Source organism: Cyanistes caeruleus, chromosome 6, assembly GCF_971803275.1.
Source record: "Cyanistes caeruleus chromosome 6, bCyaCae1.hap1.1, whole genome shotgun sequence".
In the NCBI taxonomy this organism is placed as follows: domain Eukaryota; kingdom Metazoa; phylum Chordata; class Aves; order Passeriformes; family Paridae; genus Cyanistes; species Cyanistes caeruleus.
The window spans coordinates 9,314,491-9,333,116 of NC_141706.1; the positions used below are offsets into that span (position 1 = coordinate 9,314,491).

General features: G+C 45.0%; 1 protein-coding gene across 1 annotated transcript; it reads right to left on the reverse strand.

Moving 5' to 3' along the window:
* Positions 1-1,403: 1,403 nt before the first annotated feature.
* NAT10 (N-acetyltransferase 10) lies at positions 1,404-17,429 on the reverse strand. The gene is made up of 29 exons (XM_023928749.2): positions 17,374-17,429; positions 16,997-17,247; positions 15,386-15,477; positions 14,858-15,029; positions 14,443-14,565; positions 14,052-14,113; positions 13,696-13,810; positions 12,283-12,390; positions 12,054-12,187; positions 11,616-11,709; positions 11,151-11,249; positions 10,459-10,595; positions 10,238-10,362; positions 9,785-9,935; positions 9,287-9,383; positions 8,338-8,454; positions 8,147-8,248; positions 7,970-8,044; positions 7,375-7,491; positions 7,075-7,208; positions 6,557-6,605; positions 6,028-6,121; positions 5,821-5,931; positions 5,318-5,490; positions 5,093-5,212; positions 4,404-4,502; positions 4,056-4,129; positions 2,861-2,944; positions 1,404-1,834 (listed from the first exon to the last, which is right to left on the reverse strand). Exons 2-29 carry the CDS (start codon positions 17,102-17,104, stop codon positions 1,741-1,743), a joined length of 3,060 nt encoding a protein of 1,019 aa, XP_023784517.2. The 5' UTR covers positions 17,105-17,247; positions 17,374-17,429; the 3' UTR covers positions 1,404-1,740.
* Between the last annotated feature and the right edge of the window lie 1,197 nt (positions 17,430-18,626).

Below are 18,626 nucleotides of genomic sequence, written 5' to 3' on the forward strand. Positions count from 1 at the left end.
TTCCCCTTTTCCCATGCTCACCTCCACCACAGGGCTTGGAGCACTGGGACCAGCCCTTTAATGCCCATGTAAATGGGTCTGAAGTGCATGGCCCCATTTCCAGTTGGGAATGTCTTTGATACCATCCCCTACCCCTCCTTCCTCCCCCTCACAACCCACCACTCTGACAGCTCAGACTGAATGACTGACTTACTGTGTTTGGAACTCCTTCTTTAAAAAACAGCACTGGAATATCCAGAACTCCAGGAGGGGTCCCTGGAAGGCACAGGCAGAGTCAGATGAACAATCCTGAACAGGTTTTCAGGGGATGCATCCCCAGCCTCTGGCTGCAAAGACTCCAAAACTGTTCCTTCCCCTTGGGACAGCCAGGGAAAACATCCCCATCATGGATTTTTGACAGGAAAAGCCTCACAGCTCCAGGACACTTTGCTCCTCCCAAACCCAGGCCAGCACTCCAACAGACTCCAAGGAATAAGGAGGACAGACCATCTCAGGGTGCACACCACTGTTTTTAACAGTAACAGCAAAACCAGGGAGAATTCACTCACCTTTTCTTCTGTGCACTTCCCGGCCACAGCTCTCGAGAGCCTCACACTCCTTGCCTTCTGTTTGCTCCTTTTCCAAGACCTTTGGAGCCAGTCCAGGGCAGCCAGTGGCCACCACAGCCCTGGCAGTGCTGCTGGGTGATCCCAGCCCCTCTGAGGGCTGCAGCTGCAGATGTCCCTGCTCAGGGATGTGCCACTGTCACCAGCTGTGGTGGCAACACCATAGAGGCTTCCAAACCACAGGCAGGCACAGGCTGTGTTGTGCAAAATCTGTGTTTAATTAAAATCAGCCTCCTAGAGAAGAAAAGCTGTCTTTAGCTAGAAAGGAAGTGTTTCCTTAGGATTTGCCAGGAAAAGGAGCTGTGAGATCTGCAGGTAAATACAACACAGCAGTGCATCAGCTGCAGGGTTGTCTCTGTTCCAAACCCCCACAGCAAAAAGCCAGAAGAATATCAGGGCAATGCACCAGGGCATTTAGGACTGGGACACTCTATGGCAAATGTTTGCCCTGGGTTTGAAGCCTCTGGAGTCTGACAGGCAGCAGACCCAGAGTCCCAGCAAGTCCCAGCTCCAGATTGGCACAAAGTTGAGCAGTTGAGCTGCTCAACTACCCCCCAGAGCTCAAAGAGATCACACAACCAGGTTTTGGTACAATAGTGCTGACTTCTGGCAACCAGAGCACAAAACTTTCCACCAAAGCCAAGGGGCAGCTCTAGGACAGCAGGGAGACAGAGTGTGCAGTGATCAGCCCCAAACACAAAGTACATAAAAGCCCCCTCAAGCTCCAAAGGACTACCAGAACCAGCAGCTGCAGAGATCACTGTGCTGCAGTGCTAAGGCAGAGTCACATTTCTGTCCTTTGTTGTCCAAACTCGTGTTTAATAAACCATAGAACCATTAAGATGCAGGAAGCTTACAGGCTGATCTGCCCTCTTGGAATGGGAACGCTGTAGCTGCTCAAGCACCTTTGTGACATCCCAGTGCATTCCAGTCCCTCATTCACACTCTGCAGTCACACTTCATATAAAAATCTTCACACAAACACTTGAACACTGCTCTTCCCACAATACAAACACTTGAAAAATGCCTCTAAGGATTTTTCTTCCCTCCAAAATAGTCTCTTGCTTTAGAGAACAGGTCTTCTCTAGTACAGACCCAGCACTTGCTCATTCAAGTTCACTGGCTGGCTTTTAAGTCATTTCTTCCTCTTCTGCTTCAGATCTTTAGTCTTCTTAAATTTCTTCTGTTGTTTGGGTCCTCGTGCTGTTTCTAGTTTTCTTTTCTTCTCACTGGAAAGCAGGAACAAAACATCTGTTAAAAATACACTGGATTGCCAAGGGAAATTTTTGTTGTAAAATAGGAGTGAGGGAGAAAATTTAAACTTGGTGCTAGAAAAAGCACAAACAAGAACCTGACTTAGGTTTTATAGTGTCCTGAGATTCTCTAACCCAGAAGATCTTAAATTTTAGCTCTTGTCTTTATTTTTCAAAACTTTATCTGTCCTAAATGGGGCATCTGGAGTTTAGAGTACCCAGAAGAGAAACTACCACTGATAGTTTTAAATATTCAATTTTGTCCCTGCACTGAACTCTGTCTCAAGCAAACAACAGAATTCCAAGCTCTGATCTTTTTAAGCAACTGCTAAGACTCTCTCCTTCCTGGAAGGCTTTTGGAAACTTACAGCTTCCAGCATTCATGGAAAAAAACATGAAAGGGGGGAACAGAGATCACATAATTAGTTACTTGAGCTGTCAGGCACCCCAGGAAGGAGAAACAAGTGAGAAGGGAAGTCTCAGCTATAAATCCCCAAGGAAAAATACGGGAAGATTACATGCTGGGCAAGGCAGAAGAAAGAAGATGGATAAAAATTAAGGAATTGCAGAAACACAGACATTTTCCAGGCTCAAGCTCACATTTGAAAGAATTCTTCCCTGAATTTGCACCTCCAGGGGCTCCCACCTAGATCCCAAAGCAAATGGGGCAGTCAAGTGGAATGAGTGACTCAAGGGAGGAACAGTCACAGCTTCTGTGTGGGATCAGGACCAGATCATCAGCAATAAAGCCAGAATTAAACAAGTTAATGAAGAGAGGACTATCCTTACAGAAGCACTGGGTAGTAGAGCTTGCAGCTGCTCACACCCCAATTTCCCCAGGAAAACTGAGGATCTGTCCAGGACACTGAGTTCACTTAACCTGCATTTAGGCTTCACTTAGGCTTAAGAGCGAACCCTGAGGCTTCACTCTTTTGGAAAACATTTTAACAAAGCCAGCAGGAAAGACTAGAGAGATCTTTGGAATATTTCAAGTTCCTTTACCTTTTCACGCTGATGACAGAAGCGTTCTGTCCTGCTTTGCTCAGCACCTCGTTCCACTCATCATCGTCCCCCCGGATAATGTACCTAAGTGGGAAAGGTGAAGGAAATATCAAGTCAAATTGTTAGCACAAAGGAAAAAAAAAATTAAAAAATAAGGTGTTTCTACTGTCAGGCACACTCTACTCTGCAAACAAAGCCACTGTGCCAGCACCCAACCAAATTGGATTTGGGAAACATACACGAAGTCAGGCTGGCAAAGCTGGCATGGGACAGCTTTTCTAAATCAGACTGGGGAAACATGAAGAGCTGCAGCTTGCTTTTGAAAAGAGAAATAAAGACAGTAATTGCTACTCAAATAAACTCATGTCCTGTGGCCATTGTCTGGGTGTTCAAGCACCCTGGAAATTATACCCAGATTTAAAGAGGCAAAGCCATTTTGTAGCAAAATGGAGTGACTGCTCTCCATATCTCAAGTTCCTGGAGATTTGGAATAGATAAGGCCTTGTCCACAAAGCTTAACAATGTTGGACAAATCCTCACAAGTTTTATATTACCTGCATTGAAAAGTATTCAAAATAGATTTTTATCTCTCTCTCCTCATGGAGAAGAATAAAAATCTATTTCTGGCTGAGAAAAAGAAAAAGGAAACTCAGTCCAGTATGTAACACTATCAATGCTACAAAATGAAATTAATTTTAAAACATTTTGGTTGTATTATTTCCCTTATGTGACTTGTGTTCCCTTATGTGGCAAGTCACTTCAAATCACATCCATTCTTGTCCTTTCTTCAAACATGACAACCAAAGATTCAAAGAAGCTTTTATTCTTTTTGCCAGATTTAACAGAGATCAGTTTAGAGCCAAGCCAGACAACTTTCCTGGGACATGAGCACAGTGAACAGTGTTTATAAGACAAAACGTGGGAGGGGAGAGAGAAGAGAGACAATCACTGGCATCTGCAACTCCTTTTGATCCAGAAAGACAGAAATCTACTGACCCTTAAGTAAAAGCACTGGCTGGTTGCTCTTTTTGTGTTGATTTGAGTTTTTTATGTTTTACCCATTGCTGACAATACACACCAGTTCTCATTTACTGATGGTTTACTGCACCTACAGCCTCATGCACAAATCCCAGCAACACCCAGCATTCCACTCAGGGAAAAACTGGATTTGAGACCCAGGCAGATGAATTCTTACTGTGTAAGGTCCATTTCTTTCAGTTTCATCACTTCTTGCTTGTGCTTTTCTTGGAATTCCTTTGCAGCTTCCTCCTGCAACAGGACAGTACAAGACGCATTAGGTCCTGAGGGCGACCATGACTTTCTCATGGGAGGAAAATGCCTTTTCCCACAAATGCATCCCCTAAAACAAATACCAGCTGGTGCTGAATAGCTTCTCTCTTTTATCTAATTGCATTTTTGTTATTTGTACACACAAACTTGTAATTTTCTGTGAAAAAAAAAACCCATATTGCAGCACAACTCCAGGTGCACATAAACTCCCAGAAGTGCTTACATATGAACCAGGAATAAAGTTTGCATTTACCAAATCGTCATTTAAAGATTTCAGCGTTGGCTCCATCACAACATCTTTTGCTGCTGCCATCTGCTCCTCCACAGCTTTTTCCTGGACTGTGTTGAACAGCTGAAAATAAAATAACCCAGCACATGTAAGACTTGTTTTTTAAAACACCATTTATCACCTCTACAATGAACTCCTAATGCCAGGCTTCAAAGCTTTGCTATCCTGAACCTTAGAAAGAAAGAAAACCAGGAAGCAGATTCAAAACTTTCCAATTATTTCACTGGATTTCAAGTCTACCTCTAGATAACACTGGAAAGTAATTTTATTTTTTTCCAAGGAAACCTGAGATGCCACCAATGCTCTGAACAATGGCTCAGGCAACATGGCTTGTCTGCTCAGCATCCTGGTCAAGGCATTTCAACATGGAAAATCATAAGATAGGCACTTTTATCTGTAAAATCACTACACAGAATCATGAAGTGGTTTGGGTTGGAAGGGACCTTAAAGATCACCCAGCTTCAAACCCCTGCCATGGTGATTTAAATTGTTGCCACACGTTTTCCAGCTGGGATTTTCCCCACCTTGCCAAGAAGTAACTGGGGATGCATCAAGGATGCCCAGCTCTGATCCAGCTCTCTCTCAGTGCCCTATTTTCTGTTAATATTGGAATGATTGTCCCACATGACCAAGGCTTGTCTTACTGCTCCCACCTGCACTACTTTGCGGATGATCCTGTTGAAGAGCCCCATCAATTGACTGCTGGGCAGTTCCAGCTCCTTTTCCAGCTGGTCCAGAGATTTATGCTGCAGGCCAATCCCTAGGAAAAGGGCCTGAGGAAAAGATGTATTTCAGTCACAGAGCAAATACAGACACACATTCCTCACTGCCCCTGCTGTGTTTTTCCCAAATCCTCGCTCCACTCCATCCATACACACCGACTGTGCAGCAGAGAGGGAGATATCTCCCATCTGGCTGAGGAAGAACATCCTGGCAATGGTGGGAACCATGTCCATGATGAGGTGATAGTCCACCATGTTTCGGGAGTACATCTCCAGCCTCTTCAGGTCATACGGGATGAACACGGACTCCAGCTCAGCACGGCTGATGGCTGGTGGGGATGGGAAAAAGACAGCAAGGTCAGGAATGTTCTTCAGACCTACCCAGGATCTCAAGTGTTTAGCATTTATTCAGGTATTTAATATTTTTCCTTTGTCTTTAACAATTCTCATTGGTCTTGCTGTAAAAGAGGTTTTCTCCCTTGCTGCAGCAGAAAAACCCTCTGACCAACACAGGCACTAAAACCCCACAAGACACAGGTACCAAGAATCTCCCAGAGGATTCTCCTCTGTTGAACATCCTGAGAAAACAGTAGATTGCAGGTGCCAGGCCCCAGCCATGCTCTGTCATGCACATACAGCTGCCCAGTCAGGGTACTCACGTGCTTGGGGCTGCTGTTTGATATTTTTGTTCTGTAGAATATTCAGTGCCAAGGAGGGAGAGAACGTGCTGAACTGGTAGGAAAGCAGGGAAAGGAAGCGCCTCCTAAAATCTACAGGGCAAGAGGACAAAATTAATTATCCCAGTGGACCTCTAGAATGATAAACAGCACAGAGGGCTCCTGCAGAGTCAGCAGGATCAGAGTTACCTTTCCAAAAAGCAGTGAGCCAAGGCTCCTGCTCAGACTCCTCTTCATTGAGCATCTTCAGCATAATGCAGGAATGCTCCCCGGTCAGGTCATTCTGATAAATAAGATACAATTCTGTGCTTCTGTGATGGATTTCCCATCACCCCCACGAACCTTTTGCACTCTGCGCTCAGCTAAGGAAGGGAAGTATATTCTAAATCATCAACAACAAATGCATCAACTGCTACTGACCACTGCTACCTAATGGAAAACTTATGAACTTCTAGAATTTTGTAAATCTCAGCTATTTTACCAATAACCATGTTAATAGCCGTCAACAGCTCTGAATTTTTATGTGCAAGGCCCACATTCACAACCCTAAAACTCCTTAACAATAGGCCCAAAGGAAAAAAATGAACATAAACCAAGCCCTAAAAGCAGCCTCAGCAAACCTTCCAGCCCCAAACCCCTTCTCACAGACTCTACTAGAATATATGCCCAGGGATTTCAGTAGGGCTGGATTTTCACTCAGGGACAGTGTGGTACTTACAGGGGTCTGCCTCAGATAAACTGGCACAAATCCAGCACGCTTCCAAAACCTGTGAGAAAGAGGGAACACATTGAGAATCATGGAGCTGTTGACCACACAGTAATAAATTGTGGTTAAATGCAATTTATCTGCTGTACAAGGATAGCTGGAGAGGAACAAACACAAGTCTCTTAAGTCACTCCAACAATCAGTGCAAATGAGCACTGACAGAAAGCAGGAACAGCATCCACCTGACTGAGGGTCCAGCTCTGGGGAGTGAAAAATTGTGACTGTGATTTCAAAAAATGCACAAACTTTCAAGGTGCTGTGAAAGGCATTTACATCAGTCAGGGAAACAACCACCTGCTCTGAAGTCAGCAGCACCTCAAGTTTCTACAGGTCACAGGGATTAGAATTTAACTACTCCCTACCTATCACAGGCTGTCGTTACTTCTACACCCTGGAAAAACTGGGCAAGTAAAGCTCATGATCTGTTTCAGAAGGGCAAGATATAACTGGGAAATAGAACCATGTCCTACTTGAGCAATCTGGGTGTCAGGCCATAAGACACCCCGAGATAGTCCAGGTGCTCAGCTTGTCTCTCGCTCAGTTTGAGCAGCAAAGGAGGTAAATCCTTCCGAGGTGTCACAACCTCTTCTAACAACCCAACAGTCTGGAAAAGAAAGTGGGAATGAGTTAGCAGCACTGCCCACAGAAAGCTGCAAATTAAAGCTCTTCTTCTGTATGAAAACCAAATCTGAGTATTTCCTCCCTACAGAGTGGAGACTTACAGGGAAAATTACACAGCTTAGAACGACAGAAAATAAAAAAAAAATTACCTCACTGCTCACAGTTGTGATTTCTTTAGGCTTTTGAACTGTTTCTTCTTCCAAACATGGGAATTTGCCTTCGTAGTACATCTGCAGCAAAGTCAGAGCTCTGCTGCCATAGCCCATCTGTGAAGAAGCAAAAACACACTGTAAGCAAAACAAGATCTCTATTTTTTAACACAGGGCAACAACATTCCCCCCTTAAAACCTATTAACAATCAGCAGTGCAGACATCACTCAGTCACTGCAGAAATGCTCTTTTTGGCCATGTGGCAGCTCCCGGGAGGAGGACAGTACAGAACCAGGGTGCCTGAAATCACCATCAACCCTTGTAGTTCAGGGCTGTGTAATAATTCTTGGAGCTTTACTCTGGCACTCAGAAAATGCCAAACACTTGGTAATGTCACAGTAAACATGTCTGGATCTGGATTGTGTATGGCAGCTTAGGATGCTCCCATACTGCCTAAATGATGGGAGCACTGGGTTGGTGCCCTGAGCTTAAAATGCTAAAAACTGGAGGAACTGCAGTGTTTTCACTGTTTCTGAGCTCTGCCTGGAGAGCCATTTCCATGGCACCACCACAGCTGGGTCCCAGGTACTTTACCCCCTGGTAATCCGGGTGAACCGCGATGCGAACGACACGCCCACCAGAGAGGCCCCCAAAATCCGGATCCTGGAACTGTACAACGGACAAAAAGTCAATTTGAAGGACACAGGCACTCTGGAAACAAGAAATACATGAAATACACCCTGGGTGCGAGTGCACAGCTAAATCACCCACCTGCTCTGAAATGGTCCAGGGAATAAGATCACCAGAGGCTTTCTTTCCCCTGGAGAGGCTGTTCATGATGGACTGGCGGGAGATCTCTCCCTCCATGCACACCTGCCAGGAGAGACATAAATCATGAACACACACAAAATGCTTTCTCCTAATCAACAGGATCAAAACTGACACTCAGGTCCTTCTCTTACCTGAACAACAGCCAGGACTTCTGGTAACGAATTCTGTGTGGGTGGAACAGGTGGCAAAAGGCAGAAGAGATGATGGGCAGGGGCATCAGAGAGCATCTGGAGGTCATTGGGGGAGTTCTGGAGGGTAAAGACATCAGAAAGATGAAAAACTGTCCAGAGAATCACAGAATACCCTGAGTTGGAAGGGACCCATCAGAATTGAGTCCAGCTCCTGGCCCTGCACAAGACAACCCCAAGAATGCCACAAAAATGTGCCTGAGAGTGTTACCCAAACGGTTATTCCATGAGGAGAGCTTCAAAGGCCAGCTGATTTCTAAACAATCCCTCTATTTTCCAAATTTAGAGCTATTAAGAAATTTGGAACTTGTGCTGTCACACCCCCAGAGAGTATCTGTTTTCCTCAGGGGAAGTCATGTGCTCTAATATGTATGAACCTGAACTTCCTATTTTCATACAGCTTCTTACCTCCTAAGTACCAGATCCTAAATGCTTTTTATAAGCCTCAGATTTTTAGAACTCAAACTCAGGGTGACTTTCCCACTCATATTTACAAATCATCCCTGATCTTGAAACCTTGAAATGAATTACTCTTTTGAGTCTCAGAATGGTGCTGCTCCTGATGAACTTGAGGCCACCAGAACATGGTAAAGACAACTGCAAACGAGGTTCAGCACTGATAAAACCCTGATAAGCTTGGAGGCTCATTTGGAATTTTAGTCTCCACATTTTCTCAAGGCAAAAGTATTCCAGATTATCTGGAAATCCAGTATGTCCAGCCAGGACTGAGACAGAGATCTCAGAGAAAGAAGAACACAGCTCTGTACACAACAAGAAGCAACAAAAACTGTTGAGAAATCTCAATCAGGCTGTCATAACACGCACTGCTGTCCTCAGCTGATTCCACACTGAAATTGGGACTGAAATTGAATGGAACAAGTCCAAGCCCTACCTTGTAGTGTGAAGCCACATACAGGGCCATCAGCCTCTGCAGGAAAACTTCTGATGCTCTGTGGTAACAAAAGAGTGTGTCTCTATTTACATAGTATCTAAACACAGGGATTAAGGAAAAAAACCTCCTTGGAAACCAGGAGAAAGCTTCCTGTTTATTTTCAACATCTGGGCCACAAGCTGGCTTGTCCTCTTAGACACAGCTTAATCTACAAGAATAAATGATGTTGGGCAATGTTTGCAGCTTTCACATCCTTCATCTGTACAGATAAACCTTTCCAAACCAAACTCCAACAAGGGCTTCCCTTCATGCAGCCCTTCCCTGAGGTTGTCTCTGCAGCAAACTGGGGTTTGGCGATGTCCTGGCAACACACCACCACCAGTGCCCTGAGAGCTTAACTCCAGGAGTGAGGTCTTAGGAAAAGATCGTGTGCTGAGCTTATCCCATCAGCTACAGAACCAACTATCAACCAGGCTGAGAAACATTCAGTGAGGATACAGGTCACAGGTGTCTGGCAGAGGGCAGCCAGAGATGATCCTGGTGATGTTGAGGCAGTCCAAGCACAGGAGATCATTCAGCCACTTCTCCACAGGATCCCCAGGGGCATATCTGATGGACTCGTGCAGGGACACCTCGTGCAACGTGCGAGCTGCAAGGGTTGCAAAGGACATTCAGGGCTGGAAGCCACAGCCAGACAAGCATCCCACAGGATCCCTGTGCTCTGAAGGGCTCCCAGATTAGAAATATGGGATTTTTTACGTCTTAAATGCTGATTTTTTTACCTCTTAAAAGCCTTCCATCTGAAACTTGTGAGGGAAAACCAGCCAAGTTCCATCACTTCCCCACACAAGCCCTCTCCCACAACTGCAAAGCACATGGACTATGGGACAGCCATGGGATCTGGCTGACAGCAGCCCAGCCACGGTGACACACAACCCAGAGGTGTTGTACCTGAGGTGAGCTTGGCAGTGGCTGTGGATTTGTTCTCTGCTGTCAGGGTCACCTGGCTCTGGGCGCTCTGCTGGCGGAGCTGCTGGATGAGCTTCAGGGACAGCGACCGACCTGTGCCCTCATACCTGGAAACCAGGACACAGAAAAGCTGAAGCGAGGAACCAGGCAGCCACCCAGAGCTCTGGGGAAGCCCCAGCACGGAGTGGTTGCTCCAGCCTTACCCATTGATGGTGGAAGCCATGAACACCAGGTAAGGGCCCAGCAGGTTCTTCACCAGGGGCAGAGGAATGGCAGCAGCTTCATCAATCACCACGAGCTCGGCCTGGCCCAGCTTCACAGAATCAGCAGGGTGTATGTACTGCAAACGAGAGGACACGGTCACTGCCAGCAGCAGCCTGCCTGCAATCAGGGAAACATCAGAATTCACAAAGCTGAAGCCCTGGAAAGCTCTTTGCTGTCCCTGTCCTCCTCAAACACCAAGCCAGAGACTGAGATGTGGAAAAACAGAAAGTCAGGAGAGGGTTTATGCTGCCCTAACAAGGAGTGGTTCACACATCTTGTTTAGCACAATTTCACACAAATTCATCTGCAGAGGTGAGGAAAATAAAGGAAATCTAATCACTAAAAGCTCCTCCTGCACTGCTCCTTTCACCTTCCTTTGCTTTTGTTTTGGGAGAAACCCACAAGGGAGCTTTGTAATCTACAAGTTATATACTGAAAGAGAAAAGGTATTTTGAGGAAGTCACTCCCTAAAGATCTGCCCTACACCAAAACCCACCAGGACGGTTACACATCACACAGAATGAACATGCTTAAAATCAAAACAACTTCAACACTGGCAAAAACAACAGCCAGGAACAAAAATTGGAAAGGCATGAAAAAAAATTGGAACAAAAACTGGAAAGTCAATTACCTGAATGGTCTGCCTGTGCTCCTTGAACACATTCACTCTGACCACTGCCTTGTTGAACTCTGGATTTAAGGACTGAACAATCTCATAGTCCAGGTGTTCCTGGAAAATAACATTTTTAGACAATATAAAAAGCCAAGATCTAAGAAAAAAATAAGTTAGCATCATCATCAAAATAAGCTCCAACACTGTTATTTCAAGTTTTAATCAAAAATTATTATAAAAGCTTCAAAGGCCTGAGAACTGATAAATTATTTACTGATGTTAAAATCTGCTTCACATAGAAACTGGTTTACCCTGCTTAAAAACAGAGAAAGAAACATAACTCTACCATGATATCTTTTTTTACAAAACATAGTAAAAAAAGGCTAGTTGCAAATATATGTAGCCAAAAGCACAAAGATGAGGTGTAAAACCTCCTGGGCAGGAATGCTTTGGAAGTATTGTAAAATAGTCTGCTCCCCATACCTGATACTGCAGTGCATCAAAGCCTTTAAATATGAACTCAAAGAGAGTGTGAAGGTTGTCAGGGCTGGGAGATGTGACAAAGATGTTGGAGTAACTGCAGAGAAAAACAAAAAACAAGAGCTGAACGATTTTTCTAACAAATTTTACCACGTAGGTACTAAATAGAATGGGTTTTTAATAGGAGGGGTTGACTTTACCTAATAACCAAAACACAGCAGATTCCTACAGATACTTAATCTCAATTTATGCATGATTATTTTGAGTTTTAAGTAAAATCTGACCAACAGTGTATAGAGCAGTCAAAAGATACAAGACTGAAAATGAGGGATTTAAGACTGGAAATGAGATGCTGACATTTTGGTTTTGTTGTTTTGGTTTTTTTTTTAAGCTCGGGGATGCAGGTAAGGCCTGGGGGATTGGAAGAGAGGGATCACTCACCCAAAAGCTACTGCTCCAGCAATGGCCAGCCCCAAAGCAGCAGATTTCCCTCGTCCCCTGGCTGCTGTTAATGCCACAGTGCTCCTTAGGGTCTTCTCAGAAATGGCTTCAATGAATTTTAGAACTGCTTTTGCCTGAGGGTTAGAAAACCCCCAGAAAACAGTGTGAGTTTTTGTCACACCATGACCTGCCACGCCCAGAGAACCTCAGCTTTGGCCAGCACACCAACCTGATCCAGGGTTTTGCAGCCATCCACCAGCACTCCCACAGGCTGTGTGTCCTGCAGGCTCTCCTTCAGCTCCCTCAGCTCCAGGTCCTGGGGCCGCAGGCTCTCCTCCTACAGGCACACAACAGGATGAGCCAAGAACATTTCAGCACAATCCTACCTTTGTGGTGTCTTCTGACACCTTAGGTCAGGCAGAGAAGGATTTGGAAGGAAAAGTTACCATAAGAAGAACATATTCCACAAAAACATGAGAATTTATAGGGCCAGACATGTATTTAAAACTTAAATTTCCAGGCATTTTCAAGAGAATGGTCACAAAGGCATTCCCCAATCCTGACCTCCCCAGGCTTGGAGGAAAAAAGGGAAGGATTTTGCAGTACATAGTGATTAAGAGAATGGCACTGCTAGGAAAAACAGATTATATAAAAGTGTTCTGAATAATTTCACTCATTTTTCAGTCTTTGGACATTCATGATCTTTGTTACACCTGTGACATGAAGTGACCGTGCAGAGGGAAGAACTACTGCAGCACCAATACCAAAATAATATCAAGACTTTCAGAGCCAAACATTAAACTTGGACACAAACACAATCTGTTTTAGATGGGAATGAAGGCTGATTTTCCTGGTTGTCACTTAAAATTCCAAAGGCACCAGCCTCTCCAGCCAACAGATAAGCATTTGTGCTGCTGTCAGTGCTGCTCTAATGATAGAAGGGGATTGCTTTATTTTGGTTTTCTTTTTAAAATCAGCATCCTATTAGAATGTTTTTACCATCTCTGACAGAACCTGTGCTGGTTATTTCTTAGGCCACACAGCACAGTTCAAATGCTTCAAGATTTCTACTTAAAACTGGTTCCACTTTACTGCAGCCTATAACTGGAAGTGATAAAAGGATACATTTCTAACAGTGCAAATATTGTGTCTAGATTATCCTTAGAGAATTTTTCCTGGAATGTAACTCAGGAACAATTGCCACAGCTTCCAGCTGTGTCTTGAGCCTGCAATATACTTATTTCCAAAACGCTCTCCCACCCTCCAACTGCCAAAAAAGTATTTTTATTTGTCTTGTCCTACGTATCCATCAGCTTGAAATCCCTCCATGCAACCACAATCAAGCTCCACCTCCTTGAGCTGAGCAGCAGTACAGGAAAATTAATAAATATGGGCAAGCACAAAAAGAGACAGGAGAGAAAATTTGAAAAAATAAGCAGAGTATAGGAAGAACAGCTCCCCAAGCTTCACCCACATAATTTTTGCAGAATGTTCTGCTTCCTCTCTGCAATGCCATCCCTTGATATAAATTAGGGTGAAATAAAAAAAAAATAAAAAAAATCCCTGTTTTGAAATCTTTAACACCCTGTGGCAAACTCAGAGGGATTTCTGCCAGGGAAAAGGGCTGGGATCACTCACTGACCTGGGACTGTGGGGGGACAGGAGTGATGTTTGCAGCATGGCTGGAGATGGGCAGGATGTTCAGCTGGTCATCGATCACCAGGCAGGTCTTGCACGAGGCCAGGGACAAAATGAACCTGTGCAGGCAAAGAAAACTCAATAAAAAAAATCAGCACCACTGCCTGATGGTTCATTTGAAGTCTCTTCTAAACACTGAGTATTTACAGCTACCCACAGCTGAGCTGCAAGTTCAGCTTCTAAAAAACGTCTGTTCCACTGCAAACCTGTGGGATGTTTTCCTATCAGGAATATCCAACATTATTCCTGGTGCTTTCCTTGGGCAGACAGCCCAGATCCTTTGCACTCTGAGTCACTCACCTCTCATTGAACCTCCCCACCACATCCTGGTGGGCCTCTGTCCTGTACCGAGAGTGAACGTCCTGAAAGAAAAAGCAAAGAAAACAGAAAGAAAATGTCAATCTGGAGAAGGGGCACCAGTGACAGAGACATTTACAGGATTGTGACCCCTTCTTTCCCACTCTTGTTTCTCCATTTCCAGACACATCACATCCCAGACAGGATTCCAACTTTACTGTGAAACACCCACATTAGCAGCATTCCAGGACTGCCTGAGTGTAATAAATCCAGATGAAGAGGGAGCAGGAAAGATGAAGGAAGATAACAGCCCATAATAGAATCGATAAATACCCACTCAGCATCACCTCAATGTAGCTGCTGGTAGAGAACAAACACATTGTGCTGTACATACCATGGTCATGGTATAGAGCTGCTTCAGGGAGTTCATAGTTCTCAGCAGAATCACCACAATTCCACCACCTTCCACTGTCTCCACAGTTCTGGCCAACAGGTTTGGAGTCAAGGCTTCAAAATCCTGGGGAATGAGAAGAACTTCAGAGTTACCCAGAGTCCAGCAGTGCAGCTGGCTCCTACTGAAAGGCACAGAAAGCCTAAAAACTTTATTCCTCAATGTTTAATTCACACTTAGATTTGCACTAACCAATGTCCTGCCACAACTCCTACCAATAAGGCCACCTTGCCCCCACACAACTCCCGAGGGATAAGCAAGGCCACCAAAACTGAAGTGGCAAAAGCAAAAAAACCTATTCCTGCAACATTTCAATTGATTATTGTAATGCCCTTTTGGGAGCCAAGTAACTCCTCACCTGAAGGACACACATCCCAAAGGTGTTCCCAAGGATCTTATGAGTTTCATTGTAGTAGCAGTAGCGGATGTTTGTGGCTGCTATGAACAGTTCAAAGGGATCATCATCCTTGATGTTCAAAGTTCCACTCTTAATCTTCTTCTGGAGCTGCCTCATCCTCTTCTTCCGGTGGCTGGGGCAAAATAATCGTTACTTGAGTTTTCTTGGGAAAGCAGAGCTCAGTCCTAAATATGACTGAGGTTAAACAACTGAGGAACCCAAGTTGTGAGTTTAAAAAGATGAGGGGGAGTTTGGTCCAGGCCAATAGAGTCAGTGTTAGAGCTACAGTAGAAAAACCAGAGGTACTTTCTTTGTACACGTCTCTCTCTGCCAGTGTCAACTCCATTATGGAAGCCAAATTTCAGTCCTGGAAAAGGAAACTTCCCCCAGCTTCTCCAGGAACAATCCTAGCTACCCCTCACACCCAAATCCCTCAGCCTACAGTGCTGGGTCCCCAGAGAGCAGGAAGACACCCGCGGGATCTCTCACCTGCTGAAGCCCAGTTCCTTCTTGTAGCACCACAGCACAGAGGGCCTGGCCTTCACTGTGGCCTTGGACAACATGTGGTGAAGGATAACGACCTGCCAAAGCACACAGCACTCACAAACAGCTCCCAGGGGAACAGCAAAAAGCAAAGTGTTTTTCTAAACTTCATTTTACAGCTGTGTTTCTGCTGCGGAGAACAGAGGGATTCCTTGGCATGGAGTGAAGCTGTGTCTGTGCCTTCTCCAAGGCTGCAGGACACTGGATTTTACCTCCTGTTTCCTTAGTTCCCTTCTCTGGCAGAACTAACACTGATAATTCCAGGCTAAACACAGTTCCTAGCGTTTGTCTCTTACAGATAATCCATTCATATGGATTTTCCAGAGTGTTTCAAATAAACACTGAACACAATGAGACCTGAGAGATGCCAGAACCCATCAGTAAATAATGACAACATTCCTGTACTGCCACCTGAATAACTCATTATTTTCCAATTTTTTTTTTTTCTTTTATAATTAGTTTATTTTATTTGCCCACAAACTGGAGATAAATGAATTATCAGTTACACAGCAGTTAGAAGAGAACAGTAGCAGGACCAGGGCAGTGATTGTTCCCCTCTGCTCAGCACTGGAGAGGCCCCACCTCACATCCTGGGCTCAGTTTTGAGCCCCTCACTGCAAGAAAGACACTGAGGAGCTGAAGGGCGTACTGGGAAGGGAATGGAGCTGGGGAAGGGTCGGAGCACCAGGAGTGGCTGAGGGAGCTGGGAAAGGAGCTCAGCCTGGAGAAAAGAAGGCTCGGGGGAACCTTATTGCTCTCCACAAATCCCTGATGGGAAGGGGCAGCCAGGTCGGGCTCTGCTCCCAGGAACAAGGGACGAGAGGAGAGGAAATGGCCTCAGGCTGTGCCAGGGGAGGTTTAGGATGGATACAAGGCAAAATGTCTTCCCTGACCAGGCTGTCATCCCTATAGGGATTTAAAAGCCACGTAGATGTGGCACTTGGAGATGTGGGTTAATGGGTGGTTTGGCCTTGCTGGACTCAGTGATCTGGGAGGGCTTTTCCACCCTGAACAATTCTGTGATTCTGTGAATTGACTTATCCGAAAACATCATGGGTTTGCCCTGCTGTTCTTCCCCTCCCCACTCCAAAAACACGAGGCCAGAGTCTCTGAAGAAAAACGAGTTTAGCAGCTGATTTCCTCCACACAACTTCACCGAGTAGGTTCATCTGCGAGACGACTCAAAGCCCACTCCGAGAGAGAAACTATCGCAGCTCAGGGCACAACCGAGGGGAAAAAACCTCCAGTTGGCAGAAAATTCAATATCCTTTGCCCCAGTTTAAAAAACCCAAACCAAACACACAAACCCCAGGCTGTCGTGAGTTTCATTTGAAGTTCATGAGCTTCCCAGGCAGGAGTTCTCTACGGAAAATCTCACGCACCACTTCCAACCCCTCCGTCCCTACGAGGTTCCTCCCCCTCAGGCCCCTGCACTGCCTGGGGCTTTTCAAGTTTAACTCCTGCTGCAGGCAGGGAGGAGCAGGGACTGAAGGATTGCGGCAGGCTCGGCTGGGTCTCAGCACCCACAGACCCCGCACCCCTCCGGGCCGGCGTTACCTGATCCTTGCCGCGGTCGCCCACCACCACGAACAGGCTCCGCTGCCGCTCCGCCACGCCGTTTTCGATGAGGACGCGGATTCGGTTGTCCACCTTGCGGCGCTGCATGGCTGCAGCTCCCGGAGCTCTTCCCGCGGCTCCCGGAACTTCTCCCCCGGCTCCGCTCCCGCTGCACCACGTGGGAGCCACGTGGGGCCGGGCGCGGGCGCCGCGCAGCGTGGAAGGACCCCGGGGCTGCCCGCGCCGGCTGCCTGCGCGACGCGTACAAAGAGATATTTCTAAATACACATTTCTCTATAAACACACATTCTCTGTATATCGAACTTTAAAGCAGAATAATTGAAAATTGCTTTCCACATGGGAAAGGACTCCTGTACCGCCTCCAAGCGGCTCCCAAAATCCCTGCGAGACACTCAGCAGCCTCAATCTCCCACAGGTGGTTTTCTGTTTGTTTATTTGACTTTTGGCTGTAAAAGGGGGATGAAACTTCAGTCGCAAAGGCAACATCGAGTTTAGTTTTTTTAAACGCTTTGTTCTGGAGAAATCCTGCCTGCGACCCCTTCAGGTGTGCGGGCACAAAGAGCAAGCGAGCTTCTGATTTTATAAAGATAATTCCATTTCCACACCAGCAAACTCTGAGTCTGGGTGGCCTTGGCTCCTGAGGGGAGAGACGACAAAACCAAATATATATATATAAAAGGGCATTTGGAGCCAGTTTCCCCGAGGAAACAAGACTGCAGAGAGCAAACAGAACACATCCAGAAAGAAACAAATCTTTAGGATTCTAAAGATATAATACTAATACTAGTATTATAATACTAAACGAACCCCCAGGAAATACTAGGAATCCTGCTCCTCAGTAAGAGTAGGGAGCTTCTAGTATTTAAGCTCTGCTTCTTAATAAATCCACCAGAGTTGTCTGAAGTTTTCCATACAATATCCCAAGTTTCACAACTGTGGAGCAGCAACAAGAAAATGATTTATCAACCTGACCTGAAATTCCAGCAAGGATTCAGAAACATGGAATTTAATTCTCAAATTGACAGTAACGTCAGTTTGAGAAACTGAACAGGAGTTAAAATTCCTGGTGCTAACCTTTCAATACCAAAGCTGAGCTGAACTATTTGCATATTTATTCTTAGCTTTCAATACTGTCTCCTTTTTTTAAAAAAAAAAACCCAAAAAACTTGAACACTGAAACAACAAAATATTTAAAACCAGGTGACAGCGTAGGAAAAATGTGTTTAATACCACTGGATGTATTCGGGGTTTTTTAAAATATACGAAAATACTATAAAAATGCTGAATTAATAATCATAAAGGCTGTAGAACAATTTTTTTTTTTTTTTTTAGGTGAACCCAGTTAAACCCAGTCATTGAGAACAAAACCACCAATGCAACAGAAGTGTAGCAAGACAATCCCTTTAGGTATGAAATATTTACTTAAAAGGGAAGGACATAAAACATTTAAATAGATTTATTTTTCAAGTGTTTACATAAGCCATGGACCAATTTGTTTCCAACGCTGAGATAAAGAAATGCAAAGACATATATACAGGTATGTTTAAGGCCATCAGAAAATTTAAACCTGACAACAAACTAAAATTCTCAACACTTTTATGTGCTAGAA

Excerpts from the sequence above, each read along its gene's own strand:
- NAT10 (XM_023928749.2), bottom strand. The coding sequence starts at position 17,104 with ATGCAGCGCCGCAAGGTGGACAACCGAATCCGCGTCCTCATCGAAAAC. Across the intron at positions 7,209-7,374 it reads TCACAACTGTGAGCAGTGAG|ACTGTTGGGTTGTTAGAAGA; the intron begins GTAATTTTTTTT and ends TTTCTTTTCCAG. Across the intron at positions 1,835-2,860 it reads TCTGTCATCAGCGTGAAAAG|TGAGAAGAAAAGAAAACTAG; the intron begins GTAAAGGAACTT and ends CCTGCTTTCCAG.